This window comes from Miscanthus floridulus, chromosome 2, assembly GCF_019320115.1.
Source record: "Miscanthus floridulus cultivar M001 chromosome 2, ASM1932011v1, whole genome shotgun sequence".
NCBI classification, from domain to species: domain Eukaryota; kingdom Viridiplantae; phylum Streptophyta; class Magnoliopsida; order Poales; family Poaceae; genus Miscanthus; species Miscanthus floridulus.
The window spans coordinates 104079764-104101348 of record NC_089581.1 but is presented as its reverse complement, the minus strand read 5'-3'; the positions used below and the strand labels follow the sequence as shown (position 1 = coordinate 104101348).

The window sequence follows — 21585 nt, the reverse complement described above, 5'->3', positions numbered from 1 at the left end:
ACCGCTTTACGTGCCGCCATTGTATGCGTGCTCTTATAAATTTGTCGGTTCTGTGACATTATACATGTATTTTTATTCTCTTTTTATCAAATATATGTATGTACACTTGTTGTTAGATTTGGAATGAATAAATATTTAGTGCAATTGTACCTACGGGAATGCGTGAAAATACGGTGCAATGCCATCTAGGGAAACATAGCAAAATTGTACTGTGATTCGGAGTGTAAAATCGTCATTTCTGCATGGAACCTAACAGCCACGTAACTGAGAACCAACAGAATGGCAACTAGGGAAACAAAATTTTTATTTGATGGCACCCAAGGGAGAAGGAAAATTTCGATGGCTTTGAGGGAAGCCTAGAAATTTTCAATGGCATTGAGGGAATTGACTCTAAAATTTTGGGTGTTACGTTAGGTTTCACATGAGGGTGTCGTATCAGTTGTTCGAATACTAATAAAAAAAATAAATTATAGAATCCGTCAGTAATCCACGAGACGAATTTGCTAAGCCTAATTAATCTATCATTAGCACATGTGTTACTGTACCACCACATTATCAAATCATGAACTAATTAGACTTAAAAGATTCGTCTCATAAATTAATCGTAAACTGTGCAATTAGTTATTTTTAGTTTATATTTAATACTCTATTCATGTGTCTAAATATTTGATGAGATAGGGAGTAAACTTTAAGGGAAAAACTAAACAAGGTCTTAGAACCAGAACAGTTGGACTTTGGGCAGCGCCAGCACGTAGCTGGGTGCTCTTTTGTCAGGTACTAGGAGCCAATGAGAGACGCCAATTCCATACTGACGTACGGGTACCCAAACCTTATAAGAATAAATACAATAATTCATGTTAGCTTGGTTTATAATCAAGATAGCTCAGCAAAATAGGAGGTGGAGAGCCAACCAGCTTGGCGATGGGTCCGTCGACCGGCTCATCACATGTTCGAAGACACTCGTGGGGCCCGTTCGTCTCTTCTCTCCACTGCTCACAACTCACGCGGAATCAGAGTAGATGGGGGAATTTTTGCTGGGTGCCGGAGGCGACGAAGAGCTCCATGCCACCGAGCGCCACGGCCATCGCGCGCAGCCGCAGGCTGCCGTCTGCCGCCCCCGCAGCTCGCCCGCGGCGCCGCCGTAGCACGCTGCTAGCCCGGCCGCTACGCCGCTGCCGCCGTCGTGTGTTGCTCGCCTGGCCGCGAGCCCGCGCACTCGCCGCTTCCAATCGACGCACGCGCCGCCCGGCCGCACGCGCGAGCCTGCCAGTCGTGCGGTGCAGCAACGCCACCGCCGCTGTCGTGTGCTGCTCGCCCGGCCGCGAGCCCGCGCACTCGCCGCTTTCAGTTGACGCACGTGCCAGTCGGCCGCACGCGCGAGCCTGCCACTCGCCCACCGCGCGGCGCTAGCAAGAGCATCAGTTCCTCCATGGCACGCAGTGACATGGCTTGGCTATAAGCCAAAGCTTGCCTTGACTCCGCATTGGATCTTGGTGGGTCTGCCGCCAAGCGACCCATCCCTCAATGGTCATCGGCCTCCCACCGAGACCTCGTTTCATTTCCTAGCGGAAAAAGTCTACGTTACCTATTCAACTTTTACCAAATTCTGTTTTTTCTCCTGAAGTCTAAAACCAGGCAAAATATTTCCCTCAATTTTTAAAATCGTTCATCTTTAATCCCTAACCATATTATAAGCATTTTGAAGGCGGATTTATCTTTTTCTTTTTTATTTATTTTGACTTAATCTTTGAAAAATCATAATAAATCATAGAAAATCATAAAATAGAAAATCAAATTTTGTTAGACTCCACGTGAGTAGATCTACACGGTGAACATATAATATGGTATGCTTTACTATAAAGTTTTTGCTGTAGCTTTAGATCTCTACTTTTCTGTAATTAATTGGAAGAATTCATAGTTGCAGTTTCTGTGATCTAATTGTGATGAAATTTTTATGATGGACTAATTATTGTATGATTGAACTGTAGTAAACATTTTATACTCATTGGATCATGTATATCTTAGTTATAGATTTATTTATATTTAGGGAAAATTGTCTAGTGGACATCCAAAGTGATGGTCGTTTACTAGCGGACACCCCGTTTTGAGCAGTTTGCCAGAAGACACTCTATTTCGTTAAAATTAGGCCACATGACACCACGGCTCCTGAGTCCAACGTACTTGATATCATCGTCTCTCATGCTCCGTAGCTTGAGATCGGGTTGCGCTGGTGAGGATTCGTCGCCGGCGACGGTTCACCGCCGGCGACCATGGCGTCGCCGCGCTCTTCTCTCCCTCTGGAGTACCCCTTCACTCTGGGCGTGGTCCATGGAGCTCGCGTGCATGGGCCGAGGAGCTCGTCGGAGTAGGGGACCACCACCGACGGGGAGGACGAGCAGGGAACACCACCGACGGGGAGGAGTAGCAGAGTACCGCGCGGGGAGGAGCAGCAGAGGTGAGGAGAACGACGGGGAGGAGGAGCAGAGTACCGGCGGGGGCGGTGACAGGAACCAGCGTGAGGCTGGCTCAGGCCTGGCCTGAGAAAAATGGCCAGTTCTTACGTGGTCCAACCAGACCAGGTTGGGGCGTGGACCCAACTGTGGTTCAGGGGCACCGAATGTCCAAAATAAAATTTTCTTTCTCCTCAACCGGCTGAAACCGGGCCGCGATGTCATGTGGCCTAATTTCAACGAACCAGAGTGTCTTCTGGCAAACTACTAAAAACAGGGTGTCCGCCAGCAAATGACCATTACTTTGGATGTCCGCCAGACAATTGCTCCTTATATTTAACAAGTATAAACCTGAATCGATAATCAATGTCGGGTTCTCTACCAATCAATGTTACCATACCTATCGAAAGATCGAACCGTGTTTACATGACAATCCCACCACACTTCCCTCTCCGTTCACATTTCACTTGTTGTCCACACGTTTCTAATCTAAATCCAATATGAGACCATATTTCTAACGACACACCATCTAGTCACGGTATGATGTCCGATTTCATGACATATTCGACTAGATGATGCAATTGTTGTATATAAATCTCCGAGCCGCGAAACACCCGGGCACATTTGTTAACAATTATTAAGGAGTGAACATTTCTTCTTCCATCATTTTTAGAAACTCATCTGAGGTCCATCCTCAGCATGTCAACAACCCTAATCCAAATCCGATACGATCAAATGTGTCCTTATGCCATCTGTATCCCATATGTGACTTGGATTCATATCCATGCTCATATGAGTTACAACAAAATCACATCCTACAATAGTAAGTATATTTTCAAAACATATTAGATTTCGTTGCAACACATGGACACATTTGCTAGTTTTCACAATGAAAAAAAACCAGTTGTATGTTAACTTGAAGCAAATGGAGCACATGACGATGTGCCCTATGAATGAGTGGCTTGGTTTGCTTCCAGAATTTCTTTAACCACGCGGTTGAGCGCAGAATGATCTGAGATCATACCGGTGTGCGTCATGTTGGGGATCAAAACGGACTTGAAGTAGCGTTGATCCGGGTCATCACCGACAAAAGTTTGCAGAGCCAGCACGGTGTCCAAGCTGACAATCCCATCGCCGTCACTGTTTACCACCTGAGGCTTGGCACTGAAGTTGCCATCCCAGTAGATCAACCTGTCGATCGTCGGCACACCAACGCCATTGATAGACGTCATCGGCACGAGTGGCCCCCTGAAATTCAGTGTCACCGGCAGCGCCCTTGTTCGGTACCGCTGGACCTCGTCGTCGGTGAAGCCTACCGCGGCAAGGAACTCAGGCATGTCCTTGGCCGAGTAGTTCCTGGCTCGCGTGATCACGAGGGGCGTGTTGCCGTACACCTTCGGGGACGGCAGAAGGGAGAGCGTGCTGGCGAAGCTCCTATTCCCGAACGCCAGCACGCTGCCCAGCAGCGTCGTCGACGGGCTGGGGCTGCTCGTGCTGGCGGCGAGGACCTGCATGATCAACGGCGAGCCGCCGACGCCGAGGCAGAGCATGACCAAGTGCTTGACGTATCTCCTGCGCCACGGCAGGGGGCTCCGGTTGAGGAACTCCGTGGCGTAGAGGCCGCCGAAGCTGTGCGTCACGAGGATGACCGGCCTGTTCCCGTTTGTCACGCTCGCGTGCTCCACCAGGAGCCTCAGGCTCGAGCTGAAGTCGGCGAACGCCCTGGACGCCACGCCGGGCACCGCCGGCGCGTATCGGAAGTCGTACGGGGCTCCGAACAGGTTGGCTCCCTCTGTGTATCCGACGCCTTCCAGTGCCTCCACGAGCCTCTCCATGCAGGTGTTCCTATAATAAATAAGGATATGGCGCACGAGACAAAACATGATTTCACCACCGTATCTCCTGTAAAATTCGACATGATATATATATATATATAGACACACACACACACCGCCGATACACGCATATGCTTAGCTTGTTACTTTTGGGCGGGATCGTCGAAGACGAAGCTGCGGGTGGTGCCGAAGGACACGACACGGGTCTCCACGCCGGGCAAATTGCGGTAGTCACCGGCGGCGCGGTCGTACACGAGCCGGAGCTGGTCCTCGTAGCACGGCAGGAGCGCGGGGTCCTCCTGCAGCGCCGTGTAGTTCTCCCACAGCCGGAACCAGCGGCGCCCCTGTTTGGGCACGCCGCAGCCGGGCGTCGGAGGCTTGTACTCGTCGGTGAGCCGCGCGTCCAACTGGCCGCAGGAGTAACCCGGGAGCAGTATGACCGGGTGGAGGGAGGTGGCCCCGTGCGCCTCCGACGACTGCGCGCCGACGGAGAAGAGCACGGCGGCAAGCAGCAGAACGAGGGCCGTCGTCAGGCGATGCTGCTGCGCCCCCATTTGTGAATTCGCTAGCTACTGCTTCTGCCTTTGGGGATATATAACACATTGCGCTACTGTGATTCTCATAATCATAGACAGCCATCGAGTTGACAAATCATGCTCATAGTGATTGGCTTAGGACTTTGGGCTAATCTCTTGTCTAACGGAGCACGGCACCAGCAGTGGTTGCGATCTTGCAGATTAGGTAGCATAGTATACTTGCAGCTACGTTTCGTGGACAGTGGACTTTAGGAAGGCAACTCATACACGCGAATCCAAGTGAATCTTTGTTTCATATATTATCAGTGTCCCGCATTTCCAACTAGAACCGACGAAGGGATCATTCTGATGACCGAGACCTCAAAAGCACTCCATTTGTCACCGCTCATTTTTGGACACCATGTTTCATGTTTGACCACTATCTTAATAAAAAAAATAGTACAAATATGCAAAAATACTGAAATGATCCCATGGCTAGTGGGTAGGGATGTCAACGGATTCGTTCCCGATAGGTATCACCGATCCATGTCATCCATACATTAGAAATTGTTGTACCCATGTGCGGGTGCAATTTTGTATTCACTAGGCAGCCTATCCGTACGTTGCTACGAGATAACTAAACTTTTGTACTAAAAACACACGAATCGTACGATAATATAACAATACTGTGAAATTAAATACTGACGTTAAAGTGACATTTAATCTAAAATGCAAAGTTCGTGAAATTAGCGTAGTCACGAAGAGCGTGGCATCGCAGGCTCACCAACTCTACTTTAAAATTCCGTAGTATGCAATCAAAAAAACCACACTGCAATACCATTCATCATTAGGCCATCATCATCACTGTAGACTGTAGAGGCACTTTGTTGTGCTTCTCACAGCACAAGCAAACTAACTGGTGCCAAGTGGCCACCATTTTCACAAATAAGAATGGTACATTTAATAGGAACAGATAATACCTTGTTAACAAGATTTTTAAACGCTTTTGATCCATTTTGCTTAATGTATCTTTGTGCAGCTGAAATTACATCATCATGCCTACTTAATTCATCCTTCATTGGAATTTACCAGAAGCCCACAAACTTGCTGATTTACAATCATTGGCCTCACAAAATGCTCATATACATGTGCACCTCTATTAAACATGGCAATACTAACCAGCAATTGAGAAACGGTTTTGCGTAAGACCAGAAAGGGAGCCTGCAAAGTGCAAAAGTTATGCCTGTGATGAGCATTTTCATTCATCTCATGATGTATCCAAAAAACTTATTAGCCAAATCATGAGAGAGCACTATAGCAGTGAACGATGAAGTGCAGTACTAAACCAGAGATGGTCAATAGCAAAGAAAGCAAGGTAAGATGGAATGTGCACATAAAACTAAAGCTATGATGAAATGTGCACTTGTGTAGAAAGATTGTTGTTTTTACCATTTGAGTACTAGAGCAAAGGTGAGCACGAATAGAGTAATAAATGAGTACAACACCCAGTACGTGAGCCATTGCTGATCATCCACAACAGATTTTTTTAATTGCTCTGACAGAGGCATACCTGTGGAAAACGTCAAATGAGGTAAAACATAAACAATAACCATCAAATAGAAGACAGTTAGCGTCTATATGTTTATCTAAAAGTTTATAGGATCAACTTACAAATGATACACAAGTGAAACTACGGGCCTGCAAAGATAAACAAATAGAGGATTAAAAATTCTTCAAATTGTAGCTAAACATTCAGTGATGTTCAAAAACCATAATTGCACCTAATTTTCACTTGACTGACAGAAAGTGTCACTGGTAAAAGCTATCACTTTTAGCAACCAACAGTTAGCCATATTATCTGGATATCACGTGCTTATGTTGAGGTATATTTTTTTCTTGGGCGCAAAAATCAGCACTCGTAACCATGACAATTTAAAAGAACATTAAGGGTCTATCATAATAATCACTGTTGTAAGGGCTGAGCAAACTGACCCAATAAAACCATTTTACCAACATTGTCTTATTCTATCCCCCGAAGGCAACATCCATCAGGCAAGTAAATAATGGACAGGTAACCAAAGAAACTAATTAGCTGGTATCATTGATACAGTGACCAATCTAGCTTGAAACATCCATCATGCAAGTAAATAATTAGACATATTGTGATTGAAACATTATGTCAAAAGACAGCTGGAAAACAATCAGCCTAGGAGAAAGATTAAAGGATATAAATTTGTCAACAGAAGGGAAAAAATGAGAAACTAAATTAGTAAACATGATGTGTTGTTTACTCTTAGGCATTCCAACCTGCTTACTATTAGGAAAAGAAACTAATAAGATGGAGGGCATGGAAAAAAAGGGAGAGCAAATTAACAAACTCGTTCTGGTGTCTAATATCAAGTATGTAAACATTCATAGTACGATGAAAATTAGTACTAACTTTGTCTGCCTCTCTGTGGCATGATTGGCAAGGATCCTAAAGTCTTCTTAACATTGAATGAGAAGTTATATAATGATTTTAGGTTTGTTCAATTTGCTACCTCAATCCATGGCATCAGATTATTGAGAATCAATTAAAATAGACATCTGTTAGAGCATTGGAAATAATTTTGCTTCACTGGTAATGAAAATAGAACACCTACTAATAGATGCTGAATCTTTAGGAGGTTGGTATGCTCGTACAAATGCACATGCACTAAATTGGCTTTGGTGTCGCATTCGGGGATATTAATTTAAAATTTCATTCAAAAATGCCTGAAAACATACATTTTCTTGCAGGTTCTTCTAATACCCACTTCCTATTCTAAAATTCTCCCAATTTCATTTTTTTCTTCAAAACAATATCAAAATTCAATAACTTAACCTTAATCTCAAGATATGATGCATCAAATGGACTAATTAGTAATACTGAAAACCATGTGGAAAAAAACAAGACATACCATTTGTATGACAGCAGCCTAACCCTCTGTCCAAGCAGTTGGATTTACCGTAGAGGTGCATAAAGAACTTTGGCAGGTACATCTTGTACCACCATCTTCCTAGGGAGCCTCCAGAATTATTAACAGTTACATTTCCATTGCTCTCGCCTTTTCAGACAGAGTCATGTGCGAAGCTAAAAAAGTGCAAAGGAAATATAATCGGTTATCGGCACAAAAAAGTTATAGCCTAATTTGTTTTATGATAATTGTACTGCTCACTGCAAATTAATGAGATTTTTTTTCCAAAACATTACAAATATTCGACAAGAACAATAAGGACAATGACAATGTAAGTAACAACATTAACAATGCATCCTGTGACAGTTTCATCTACTAGCATTTGCACTAAATTGAGACACATTAATATCAACCATTAATTTGCACTGAATCATTGAATAGAGTAGATTCAGATAAAGTCATGTGAAAACAGAAGAAATGCAGGGGCTTGTGACCACCAGCATCCTCAAATAAGGTCATGTGAAACAGCCAGTACAACATAGCTATGAAATCGGTTTAGCACATAGTCTCATGCGTTTTGAGAGTCTCAAGAACAATCCAAGCCAATTATCTTTGCCTGAAGCTCGCAAATGGCAAAGTGTCCCTCCTCCAGCTCCTTTGTTTCCATCTTGCACCAATTCTGGAAGCAGATAGCCACCAGCTAAACCATTAAGATCACATAATACTATATTCAAATATCAGATCCATCTAACCCCTAAGCATAGTGCAATAACAACTTGATGTGGATTGTTTAGATCGATACACCTGTTCATATACATCAAGTTCAAGAGATCATGGCTAAACCAGCACACATGTTCATATATCAAATCTGTCGAGTTCCAACTTTTAAGGATAAATAACAAACCAGGAGATTCCATCAAGTGAAGGAGGGATGAAAATAATACCTTTGGAGGAGGTTTAGTGGAGGGATCAACAAGAGAAGGCATCTCAGATCAAGGTGCCAGTGAGCAGATCCACGCTAGGATGGAGCCCTACTGGACGAATGGTGGCTTAGGGGTGTGTGGGGGTATTAACCCCTATACCCTTACGGCTAGGCTTGGGCCGGCCCGGATCAATGGGTCCGGTCCACCCGAAAGACGACGTGCGGCCCGGCCAACCTGATCGGAGTCCCGCACAAGGAGTCAAGGCGGATTTGGTGATCAAGCAGGATCCTGGTCGATTAGAATAGGAATCCTTATCTGGCCGCATATGACAATTGTACTGGACTAGGATTGGTTTCCAGATCTGTAACCCTGCCCCCAGACTATATAAGGCGGGCAGGGGATCCCTCTAAAAAACATCTCTCATTGACATACAGCAATACAAATCAGACGCAGGACGTAGGTATTGCGCCTTCTCGGCGGCCAAACCTGGATAAAACCTCGTGTCTGTCTTGCGTCACCGTCTTGTTTGTGGCTTGCGCATCTGTCTGCCAACAATCTACTACCTTGGGCATACCCCTAGGTAGACTACCGACCATATTTCATCGACAGTGGCACGCCAGGTAGGGGGTGTGCGTACTGCTCTCCAAGCAAACAAGATGGTCATCATCTCCGGCTCCATGGCTACGCCGAACGGCCTCACGTTCACCGTCAGCCAGATCACCTGGACCACCGGCTCCGATGACTCCATCGCCATGACCACGGAGGAGGCGTGGATTCAGTCCGTGCCAACCACTACTTCACCTGCATCGGCTACGGCTCCGACCACGATGGATACGGCTCCGACCACTATGGATACGGCTCCGACCACGATGGATCTGGCTCCGACCACGGTACATCTGGCTCCGACCATGCCTACATCACCTTTAGCCACGCCGACAACCCGTCATCCACTTCCCCACTATAAAGGGAAGCAAATCGACAACGCCGACCTGCTCGACTCCATCGATCAGGTCGGCACCAAACTCGCTGAAACCCTAGCTCTAGTAAGTATGATTCAAAGTCAACCTAATGAGCAGGTAACCACTCCCCATAACAGATCTACCCGACCAGCTTGGACCAGTTGTCCTACACGACTTGGAACAGATCTCGTGGTCATATCTACTCCTAAGGGGCGCTCCGCTCATCGCCAGCCGACCTTCGCAACGGGTCTCCGACTCTTCGAGTACGAAGCCTCGATGGAGAACCACCAGGTCTAGCTCTATGGCCTATGAAACGCTGCCTCCAGCTACGCGTACAACTTACAACGCCGCTCGGATCCGTGTTTTACGTGCCAACCTTGGCTGGAACCACGCAACTTCATCAAAATGATTCGGATTGAAGATTATCGTGAAGGATCCGTCCACACGGTCCAAGAGGGTGACTCCAGCTCCTTGTCTGGCACTGCATCTGATGCCTTCGTCCACACCAAGCTCCAGCATCACGGAGATGAAGGCGTCGAATACGATCTGGATATCTCGGATCATGCCCCGAGGTTCCCGCAATTCCCGTCTTTCCCGCCAAGGCGAGGGGGTTTGATCAACGTTGTCAGCAATGACGAACCACCGGCAGTTGGTGAAACAGAACAAGAAAGGACTACACGCGAGGCACGCAACATTGACCGGTTTAATCACCGGCAAATCGAAGCCGAAGTAGACCAGGAGGCACGGCGCATAAGGGTCCAGCCACATGACCTCAACGATGCTTTCGACAGGGTGGGAGATAAACAAGTCTTCAGGACTCCAAGTGCTAACGTAGCCATCGCCATGGTGACAATGCAATGGCTACCGAACACCCCGGAAACCCAAGCAGTTCACGATGAAATACAAGCCTATCTGACGGCCGCTATGGCCTAGATCGTGGAGGTCGCAAACCAAGCTCGGGCTCCATCCGTATCAGTCGAGTCAAGCCACAGCTGCCAGCACCCAAGTCGTTCATAGCCACTCAACCAACGTGGCTCGCGCAACAACGATGGCCATGCCGGTGGTCGGGATGACAACCGCCGTCGGGAGGACAACCGTCGCGATGTCCGGGATGATAATCACCGAGACAACCGTGACAACCGCTGTGATAACCGCGGTCGTAGGGCTAATACAGATGGCAATTGAGACCGTTGCGATGACAATAACGATCTCCGCCATTACCTTAGTGAACATGACCTGCACGCTCACATCAATCAGAGAGCCAACGATCGAGTATCCCACGAAAGCTATCGCTATATGGAGTATGACACTGCCCACGGTCCGCCAAGTTTGAAGCAGTTTACTCCACACCTTCGCCAAGTCATATGGCCCAAGAATTTCAAGCTTGAGAAACTTCAGAAGTACGACGGCAAAGAAAACCCCAAATTATGGGTCATGCTCTACAAAACCGCGTGCAGATCAACCATGGCTGATGAGCACGTCATGTCTAACTACTTCCCAGTTGCTGTTGGCCATGTAGGTCACCAATGGCTAGTCAGCTTGCCGGCGAACTACTTTGATTCTTGGCAGGAGCTTAAGCAAGCCTTCATCGACAATTTCATCGCTACTTGTGAACAACCGAGCAACAAGTACAATTTGCAACGGATCCGATATCGGAAAGATGAGCCACTGCACGAGTATGTTCAGTGTTTCTCGGAGATGCGCATCAAGGTCCCATCAATCTCCGACAATGAGGCAATTGAGGCTTTCATCACTGGCCTCCGCTTCCACGACGCCCTAAGAGACAAGCTCCTCCGGAAGAGACCTGAATCAGTCATAGCGCTCTTGGCCACCGCTAAGAAATATGCGGACGCCGATGACGCTAAAAAGATAATTGTTGAAGAAGCAGCAAGGGTTCCACGCTCCGACCACTCTCCACACCACGACGATTACCGCGGCAATCGTGGTCGGAACGACAATTTTGATCACCGCAACCAGCGCAATGACTCCCGCGACCACCGTGACCAACGTAATCAGTGGCGCAACCGCCGTGACGATTATTGGAGCAAGCGTGCCCGGGAAGACGACGGCGAGGTCAATACCGTGAAAAAGGGCGGCGGACATTGTAACTACAAAGACGACTACGCCAAAGCATTGAAGGGGCCCTGCCAGCTCCATCCTAAGTCAAACCATACCATGGAAAATTGCCGCGTTCTCAAGTCTATCTATACGCGTCAATAGGCTCCGGACACATCCGACAAGCCTAACGATGCAGGGGAACAGCGCAACGAGGATAACGACGACGACGATGCAGACCCTCGTCACAAGTACGTCAAGCCAACCGATCGCGTGAACACCATCATCGAAGGCAAAGTGTCCATTGAGACCAAGCGGGAACGCAAGCTACTCGCCCATGCTTGCTTGAACATGGCCAACGCCGATAACCTCCTCGCCAATCCATGGCTCCCTCCGTGGAATCACCGCGAAATCTCTTTCAGCAGGAAGGACTAATGGGCCGCAATACCAGAGCCAGGACGTTTTCCCCTGGTCCTCAATCCTTGTATCAACAAGGTCCAGTTCATCCAGTTCGACAGAGTACTAATCGACAACGGCAGCTCCATCGATATACTGTTCAAGAACAGTCTGCCCGCCCTGAAGATAGATCAGGCGGATCTTAAGCCATATGAGGCACAGTTCTGGGGTGTTCTCCCTGGACAGAGCTCTACACCTCTCAGGCAGATCACACTACCTGTGCAGTTTGGGACCCCAGACCACGTCCGCACCAACTACGTCAACTTTGTGGTCGCTGACTTCGATGGCACCTACCATGCTATTCTTGGCCGACCGTCGCTCACCAAGTTCATGGCCATACCTCATTATAGGTATCTGGTGCTCAAGATGCCTACCGAGAAAGGAGTCCTAACCCTCCGAGGCAACGTGTACGCTGCTGACACCTATGAAGACGACAGTTTCAAAATAGCAGAGGCCCACGACCTCTCTATTCGCATGGCCGAGACCGTGCTCGACGCTAAGAAGACCTCAGCCGACCACCTAGAGATCCCAGACCTCGAGACTCCGCGCAAGAACGTCAAGTCAAAGGGGCATAAGGTGATCCAGCTGGTCGACGGTGACTCCAGCAAAATGGCCCTTATCGGGGCTAGCTTGGATCCCAAATAGGAAGATGCGCTTGTCAGGTTCTTGAGGAGCAATGTGGATGTGTTTGCATGGAAACCTGCCGACATGCCCGGTGTACCTCAAAACTTGATCGAGCACTCCTTGAATGTTAACAGCAAGGCCAAACCTATCAAGCAGAAGCTACGACGGTTCGCTCGCGACAAAAAGGAGGTGATTAGGGTAGAAGTGACACGGCTTTTGGCAGTTAGATTTATCAAAGAAGTATATCATCCGGAGTGGTTAGCCAACCCGGTTCTTGTACGCAAAAAGAATAATGAATGGAGAATGTGCATTGATTACACTGATCTCAACAAACACTACCCTAAGGACCCCTTTGGCTTACCTCGCATAGACGAGGTCGTAGATTCAACCGCCGGTTGCGAGCTCCTTTCCTTTCTCGATTGCTACTCTGGTTATCACCAGATCGCTCTCAAAAAGGACAATCAGATCAAGACATCTTTCATCATGCCTTTCGGCGCCTACTGCTACATGACTATGTCGTTTGGGCTCAAGAACGCTGGGGCTACATACCAACGCGCCATTCAGGCCTGCCTCGCAGACGAGATAAAAGACGACCTTGTAGAGGCCTATGTGGATGATGTAGTTGTCAAAACCAAGGAAGCACATACCCTTGTTGACAACCTAAAATGCACCTTTGCAGCCCTCAATACATTCCAATGGAAGTTAAACCCAAAGAAGTGCATCTTTGGTGTTCCTTCTGGTATATTGCTAGGCAACGTCGTTAGTTACGACGGCATACGCCCTAATCTGGAGAAAGTCAAAGCTGTCTTAGACATGAAGCCCCCCAAAAAGGTGAAGGATGTCCAGAAGCTTATCGGATGCATGGCTGCTCTCAGCCGTTTCATATCAAGATTAGGAGAAAAAGGGCTACCATTTTTCAAACTGCTCAAAGCATCCGAGAAGTTCGAGTGGTCGGAGGAAGCAGACGCTGCCTTCACGCAGCTAAAACAATACCTTACATCACCTCCGGTCCTCACTGCTCCCAGAGAAGACAAAACTCTCCTACTTTACATTGCAGCAACCAATCAGGTGGTCTCCACTACCATGGTGGTCGAGCACGACGAGCCGGGCCACGCCTATAAGGTACAGCGGCCAATTTATTTCATCAGTGAGGTACTCAACGAATCCAAGACCAGGTACCCACAGATTCAGAAATTGATCTACGCCATACTGATAACATCCCAAAAGTTGAGACATTACTTCGACGGATATCGTGTGGTGGCCATGACAGAGTACCCTTTGGGGGACATCATTCGCAATAAGGATGCGAATGGGCGCATTGTCAAATGGGCAATGGAGCTATGCCCCTTCTCCTTGGAATTTGCAAGCCGTACTACAATCAAGTCTCAGGCACTCGTTGATTTCATTATCGAGTGGACAGACTTAAGCACGCCTGCTTCTCTGGGATCCGATGAATATTGGATGATGTACTTCGACGGCTCTCTCAACATTGATGGTGTGGGAGCAGGGGTTCTTTTCGTATCACCATCTAAGGAGCAGCTTCGATACGTCCTCAGGATTTATTTCCCGGCATCCAATAACGCCGCCGAATATGAAGCATGCCTGCATGGTTTACGCATTGCGGTTGAGCTTGGTGTTAAACATCTCTATGTCTACGGAGACTCGGCTCTGGTCATCAACCAACTAAACAAGGACTGGGACACGACCAGCGAAAAGATGGATGCATACTGCAAATCGATAAGAAAGCTGGAAGGCAGGTTCTACGGCATTGAGTACATACACGTGGTCCGGGACAAGAACCAAGCAGCGGATGCGTTGTCAAAGTTAGGATCATCCCGAGCCAAAATCCCACATGGCGTATTCGTCCAAGACCTGCTCACGCCTTCCATCACAGAGGAAGATTCCACGGTCGACAAGGCTCCGGACCAGCAATTGGTGGCTACGGTTCCGGCACCGAGCACAACCGAGCCACCTCCGACCACTCATGAGCCTGATTGGAGAGTACCTTTCATCAAGTACTTAATAGACGGTAGGGGTTATACTGATCGGATAGAAAATGAGCGCCTGATGCGTCGCAGTAAGCAATATCTGCTTGTCGATGGCAAGTTATGGCACAAAAACGCAAAGGAGGAAATCTTGATGAAGTGTATAACCCAGGAGGAAGGCGAACATCTCCTAGACCAAATCCACTCTAGCTCCTGTGGCAACCACGCGGCCTCAAGAACACTGGTCGGTAAGGCTTTCCAAGCAGGGTTCTATTGGCCGTCAGCAGTAGTCGACGCAAAGAAGCTAGTCCGCCACTATGAGGGTTGTCAGTTCTTCGCCAAGAGAATCCACGTACCAGCACATGAGATCCAGACGATTCTAGCCTCTTAGCCCTTCGCATGCTAGGGACTGGATATGATCGGGCCTTTCAAACCGGCTCCTGGGAAATTTACATGCGTCTTCGTGCTGATTGACAAATTTTCTAAGTAGATGGAATATATGCCTCTGGTACAGGCATCCTCAGAGAAGGCTGTCACGTTCCTCGACCAGGTCATCCACCATTTTGGCGTACCCAACAGCATCATCACCGATCTGGGTACTCAGTTCACCGGGAACGCTTTTTGGGACTTCTGCGATGAAAGGAGCATAGTAGTAAAATACGTCTCGATGGCGCACCCTAGAGCTAATGGACAAGTCGAGCGAGCAAATGGCTTGATCTTGGACGCACTGAAGAAGAGGATGTACAGAGAAAACAACAAAGCTCTCAGAAGATGGCTCAAAGAGTTACCAGCCATGGTCTGGGGCCTCAGAACTCAGCCCAGTCAAAACACCAGCGTCTCACCATACTTTATGGTTTACGGCGCTGAGGCAGTCCTCCCACTAGACATAGCTTTCAGATTAGCACGGGTAGAGAACTTTGATGAAGGCAAGGTCAATGAAGTATGGGAGCTAGAAGTAAATAGCGCAGAAGAGAAAAGGATCGACTCTTGTGTACGTATGGCCAAGTACCTTGCTGTTTTGCGCAGGTATTACAACAAGAACGTTAAAGAGCGTTTCTTCATGGTCGGGGACCTGGTCCTAAAGTGGAAGACGAACTAGGCTGGTGTCCATAAACTTGCAACCCCATGGGAGGGACCCTTAATGATCAAAGAAGTCACACAACCAACGTCTTATAGGTTAGCTCACCTGGATGGTATGGATGTACCAAAATCGTGGCACATCGACAAGCTTAGACGTTTCTACGTTTAACTACTGAGATATGTACTCCTCTTGTACTTTCGATTTACTTCAATAAAGAAATTATGATTCCTTCGACCACTCTAATGTGTCACTCCGAATTTTATGGTTATTCTAACTTAGCCAATACAAGCCGACCACCACTCCTATGGTTTTCGAAGTAGGCCTTGTCTCTAGTTCCTCCCAACACGTGCATGGGATCCGCTCTCTACGTTATGGGTGATCGGCAGGTCCCCCTTGGTTTGACTTGTCTGCATCTACGTGTGCACAGGTCATCGTACCTCACACTCTGACCACATGGCAAATTAAGGCCGCACAAACCTTCTAGGATGATGTGTCGAGCAAAATGGTACAACTAAACAGAACGTTAACATGTTCTCACTTAGTTACAACAACATAAAGTTTCAAGCTTAAATATGTTTTATACAAAGCAAACAAGCTTATAATGATATACAGTTACGTTATTACAAGCTTGCCTGAAGAGGCTCAAGTTTACAATAACACAACTATGTCCTCCTTCTATAGCTCTAAGCCTATTACATTGGCTGGTCGAGGCGCGTGGCACTTACTACTTGCCGATTCTGACATCCTACTCGAGTCTTGGGGACTCTTATGCTGGTCGAGCTGAAGGGGATGGCCCTGCCGATGCCTGGCTGGTCGAGACCGTAGGCTTCATTGGTTGGTTTGCAACTGATGGCATTTCTGGCTGACTTGTCAATGGCGTACCCTGTACAGGTGCTGTCCCACCTCCACACAGGTTAATGTCACCAATTATCTTTGACGACAAGTCCAGCTGGGCCGTCTGAAGCTCCTCCGCCTTGTCTGGGTCTACCTCCTTTGGGTACCCAGCCTCTAGGCACTTGAGATCGATCAGGGGGTAGTGAGCATGTACCATGCTTAGTACATGGGCACCCGTGTACTCACTTGCCTCCTTCACAAACTCTTGGAACCATCCCCACGCTTGTCGGCATCTCTCGACTAGCCCGAGCTGGGGCGTCTTTGGCTCTTCCTCTGTGAGCGCAGGGTCGATAAGGTCAAGGATAGGGACAATGCTAGTTGCCACTTCTTGGCACCGGTTCTTCCACATGTCCCGCTCCTCGGTGGCCTCGAGGCATCGTGCTTTCCAACCGTCACGTTCTTTGATCATGGCCTCCAAATGCTTCTTGGCATTGACTTTCAAAACTGAACACCATATGAGACATCAAAATGTTATTGCACGACAAGACAAGGCGGGCAACATGATGCAAAAGGTGGTCTGGAATACTTACTTTTCAGTTCCTCCTTCATTTTGGTGGTGTGGTCCTGGAGTTGAGACTGGCTGCATGCTAGTTTCTCGTTATCTTCCTTCAGATGACCACACTCTGCGATCACACGACTATTCCCCTCATGGAGGCGGGTTACTTTAGCTTCTAAGCCTGCATTACAGCTGTCACTACCAACAACACAATAATACGTGTTACACACTTGCTGTGATAAAGTGACAACTTACTTATTCTTTCCCGCTCTTTGTTAGTAAGCTGCCCGACTAGGTTCTGGTTCTGTGCCTCTAGCTCTGCCGTCTTCTAGTCGGCGGCTTCAAGTTGGCGGCGCAAGTGTTCCACCTCGGCCACCAGTTCTTTATTATTCACTGTGATTCCCTCAATCTGATCGAAGCACCTCTTTCGGTACCTCATGGTCTTCATCAAGTCCTACACATAAATAAGCTAAGTCAGACAGATCGACTACATAACAGGGTCAAGTGGTCAAGCCGAACATACCTGGACTTCTGTCACCAGATGCTTTGCCGCCCGTTCGACTCTTAGGGTCTCTTCGGCCTCTGGGATTTCTTCATGCATAACCCATTCATCGTTTCGCCGGCGCGACACATATACATGTTGTCGCTTATCTTAGGGATGGCCTAGGACCTCTTCTACTTCGTCCTCTTCAGCCTCCTGTTTGGGGGGTGGTGCTGGTCTGGAGTTTGTAGTCTCCACGACCACCAGGGCTTTTCCACGAGCCGTTGCATCTGCAAGAGTGCTCTCTGCCACTTCTGGCTGCTGCTCCTCAGCTTGATCCGACTCCCTTGGTGCCAAGGTATCCGCCTCAGCAGGTTTTGTGCTCAGAGCATTGGTACTCTGCTCGGCTGTCTTCTCGACCAGCCACTCGGGGACTACTATCTGGTCATCTGCCTGCTGAGGTCCCGATGGAGTTCCTTCTATAGGCTCCTCCATGGCTGACTGCCGAGTAGTTTTTTTCGCCATTGCTGGCGAAGTTGTGCTGCACCCGGCTAGCTAGTCGGGGTTCTCGGTGGACGCTGACCTAATTTATCAGAGAAAAGTTCAGAAGATAATAGTATTCAATACAAATTACAAGCTTACATCAAAGTTATAGATACTTATAGCTTCGAAGCATGGAATGATGTGGCAAAGGAGCGTCTCCTTGACCGCCCCTGCTCTGCGTGCTCGACAGGTTCCACCGGAACTCTTTCCACCACTGGTACAGGCGTCGGGGCTTGATGCTCGGCATTTCCTTTGCTTGTCCTCTGTGTTGTAGTGGTCGGTGATGCGATCACTGCTAGCACAGAGGAGGTACCCTGCTCCGTCAACCCCATTTGTCTCCTCCTCTTTCAAGGGACGAGCCAAAAGATGTCCGTATCTTCTGCTTCATCGTCCGAAAGGGGGAAGATGGCTTGGCATCATTTGTTGGCAGCCGGACGCTTGTCAGCGGCTCTGGTCGACGCATCCTCCACAGCCTCGAGTGCTGCCTAGTGGACATCGTCGGTCCTGGCGCTAGTCGGGGTAGCTAGGCCGGCAACTTGTGGCCAATCCACACCGGGGGTGGAGACAGGAACACTGCTACCCGGTCACGACCATTAATCTGAGACACATAATGGAGACAACAGTCAATTTCTTGTTACAACATGACTCTATAGTTAAAAGGAAGCATCATTTACCTTTGGTGGAGGTTGGGCCAGCTTGAAGGCGTGCTCGATGTCGTTTAGCCTGACATAATTGGGATCGGCCAGGTTGAATAGCTCCCCAATCCTGGCCTTGATATCTGTCTTGTCGAGCGCCTCTTTCCTGGTCCTTGTTGGATCTGTGCTCCCCTAGTACTCGAAGCCAGGATGAACCCTCTTCTGGCAGGGCTGTATCCTTTGGCTAATGAAGTTCCCGACCACACTTGGGCCATCTAGCTTTCCCCATGGGATCATCCCGAGCAGTTCGGCGATCTGCTCCAGGTTCTCGGGCTTCTCTGTCCAGCTATTCTTCTTCTCTGGAATCAGCCCCACATCACATAGGGTGATGGTGTTTGGCTCTTCACGGATGTAGAACCATTTCTTGTACCACTCGTCCAGTGAGGTGTTCTAGGGGCAGTGCAAGTATTGGGCTTTCATACTATCGCGCAGATTCAGGTAGACGCCTCCGGCTATCTTCGAGCCACCGCTCCCTTTCTTCCGAAGATAGAACAGGTGGCGAAAGAGATCGAAATGGGGCTAGAAGCCACCATAAGCCTCGCAGAGATGGATGAAGGTGGAGACAAGAAGAATCGAGTTGGGATGCAGATTGCAAATCCCAATCTCGTAATACAAGCAGAGACCCTAAAGGAAAGGGTGCACTGGAATCCCAAAACCCCATTTGAAGAAGTCTTCAAAAACCACAATCTCACCTGGTTGTAGATCAGGGAAGCTTTCTCCTTCCGGCGCACGCCATCCCGTGAGTGCCTTGTTGTGGAGCACTCCCATGGCGACGAGGTCTTCAATGGTCTGCTCATTGCTCCGTGACTTCCACCACTCCTTCGCCATGACTCCGCCTTTCTTCTGGGCGTCTCTCTTTGCCATTAGTCTGTCCTTACTAAGGAGGTGGATGCGGTGGCGAGGGGATTGGCGATGATTTTTTGGAGGAATAGGGTTTAGCAAGAGGAAGAAGGTTGCGGCGATGAATGACAATGGGGAACGGTGTGAGTAACTTACTAGATCTACATTATAAATAAGAAAGAGCTCCGTCGTTTCATCTGCCCGAGATTATTGGGAGACGTGCGCACGCACCGCAGACAGTTGTTCACACAACCTCGAGATCTACACCAATAAACGTGCCACTTCGTTACCAGTGTACGCGCCTCTTCGTTGATAGTGAAAGAGGGCCCACACTAACGCACATCCATATAGGTGCCAAGTGATTGTTTGCCAGAAAGGAGTAAGAAGACAGAATGACGTACTATACCCATCTGCTTTTTTGACCAGGCGTGTCAGACTGGACTTGGCAAGAGAAAGGAGATAAATAAATACACCAAATAAATACATCAATGGTGTTCGTATTTTCGATGCTTGTTTTGTGCTCAAGGATGGATCAGACTCCTACAATGCTCGGGGACCGCTCAGACCACTCCTGTGCTTGGGGACTGCCTAGACCACCCCCGTGCTCGAGGATTGCCCAGACCACTCCCGTGCTCGAGGACTACCCAGACCACTCCCGTGCTCGGGGACTGCCCAGACCACTGACGTGCTCGGGGACTGCTCTGACCACTACCGTGTTTGGGGATTGCTCCGACCACTGACGTGCTAGGGGACTGATCCGACCACCAACGTGCTCGGGGACTGCTCCGGCAACTGATGTGCTCGGGTACTGCTTCGGCAACTGATGTGCTCGGGGACTGTCCCGACCACTGCTCGAAGAATGGTTCTCCTCGACTACATGTGATTTGTACTCACATATAGTTGAGAGACATTTATTTAGACCTTGCTACAAGGCTCATATTTCGCCTTTCAGCAAGCTCAGGGACTACGTCGGTATGATGCACCTACCGGTGCATCTTATATCGCCTGTACAACGATTGGATTTTTTACTTCGGTGGAAATTCTTTTTTAGACCCTAGCACCATGTGCCTGTGTCACCTACTACCAGGCTCGAGGACTAAGTGGGCACACTTCATCTTGCGGTGAATGTGTTTTAATTGACCCCTATGCTTTGAATGATTGTAAGGATTATCAATGTGCTCGGGGACTGTCCCGACCACTGCTCGGAGAGTGGTTCTCCTCGGCTACATGTGAGTTGTACTCACGTACAGTTGAGAGACATTTATTTAGACCTTGCTACAAGGTTCATATATCGCCTTCCAGCAAGCATGGGGACTACGTCGGTACAATGCACTTGTCGGTGTGTGGCAGAACCTCCTAAATTATAGGACCCACATGCACTTGTCACTGTCCAACGACCTTTGACATCAATGCATATGTTCCTGGTAACTTAAGAAGTCTATCGGGTGTCCTCGGGGAACCCCAAATCATCCATGATTTCCGAGCAGGATCACGTTACAGAGTCATTGCAGTATTACAACATTTATTCAATTATCGACACCAGAGTAAAAATAGCGGAAGTCTTACAGTAACATAGTTTATAAACCAGTTGTTTCAAACCTTACAAACTAAGTTCGATGATTATTACAAACCATAGTAGTAGTGGAGTGGCACAATTAATATATACATAACACACAAAATAAACATCCTGCCCAAGGATCACACAATTACTTCTCATTGTCAGAACGAACGATAGTCATGCAGCACGATCCAAAATAGATCTGCTCATGAGGCTCACCTGCAACAAGGGTCAACGAACCCTGAGTACAAAAGTACTC

General features: G+C 48.1%; 1 protein-coding gene across 1 annotated transcript; it reads right to left on the bottom strand.

Moving 5' to 3' along the window:
• Nucleotides 1-3159: 3159 nt before the first annotated feature.
• Nucleotides 3160-4863, bottom strand: LOC136539286 (lecithin-cholesterol acyltransferase-like 1). Its single transcript, XM_066531232.1, has 2 exons — nt 4433-4863; nt 3160-4295 (listed from the first exon to the last, which is right to left on the bottom strand). Exons 1-2 carry the CDS (start codon nt 4837-4839, stop codon nt 3398-3400), a joined length of 1305 nt encoding a protein of 434 aa, XP_066387329.1. The 5' UTR covers nt 4840-4863; the 3' UTR covers nt 3160-3397.
• Nucleotides 4864-21585: the final 16722 nt, after the last annotated feature.

What these genes read in the sequence shown, in the direction of transcription:
- LOC136539286 (XM_066531232.1), bottom strand. Translation starts at nt 4,839, where the DNA reads ATGGGGGCGCAGCAGCATCGCCTGACGACGGCCCTCGTTCTGCTGCTT. An exon ending in TTCGACGATCCCGCCCAAAA is followed by an intron (nt 4,296 to 4,432) that starts GTAACAAGCTAA and finishes TATTTATTATAG; the next exon opens with GAACACCTGCATGGAGAGGC.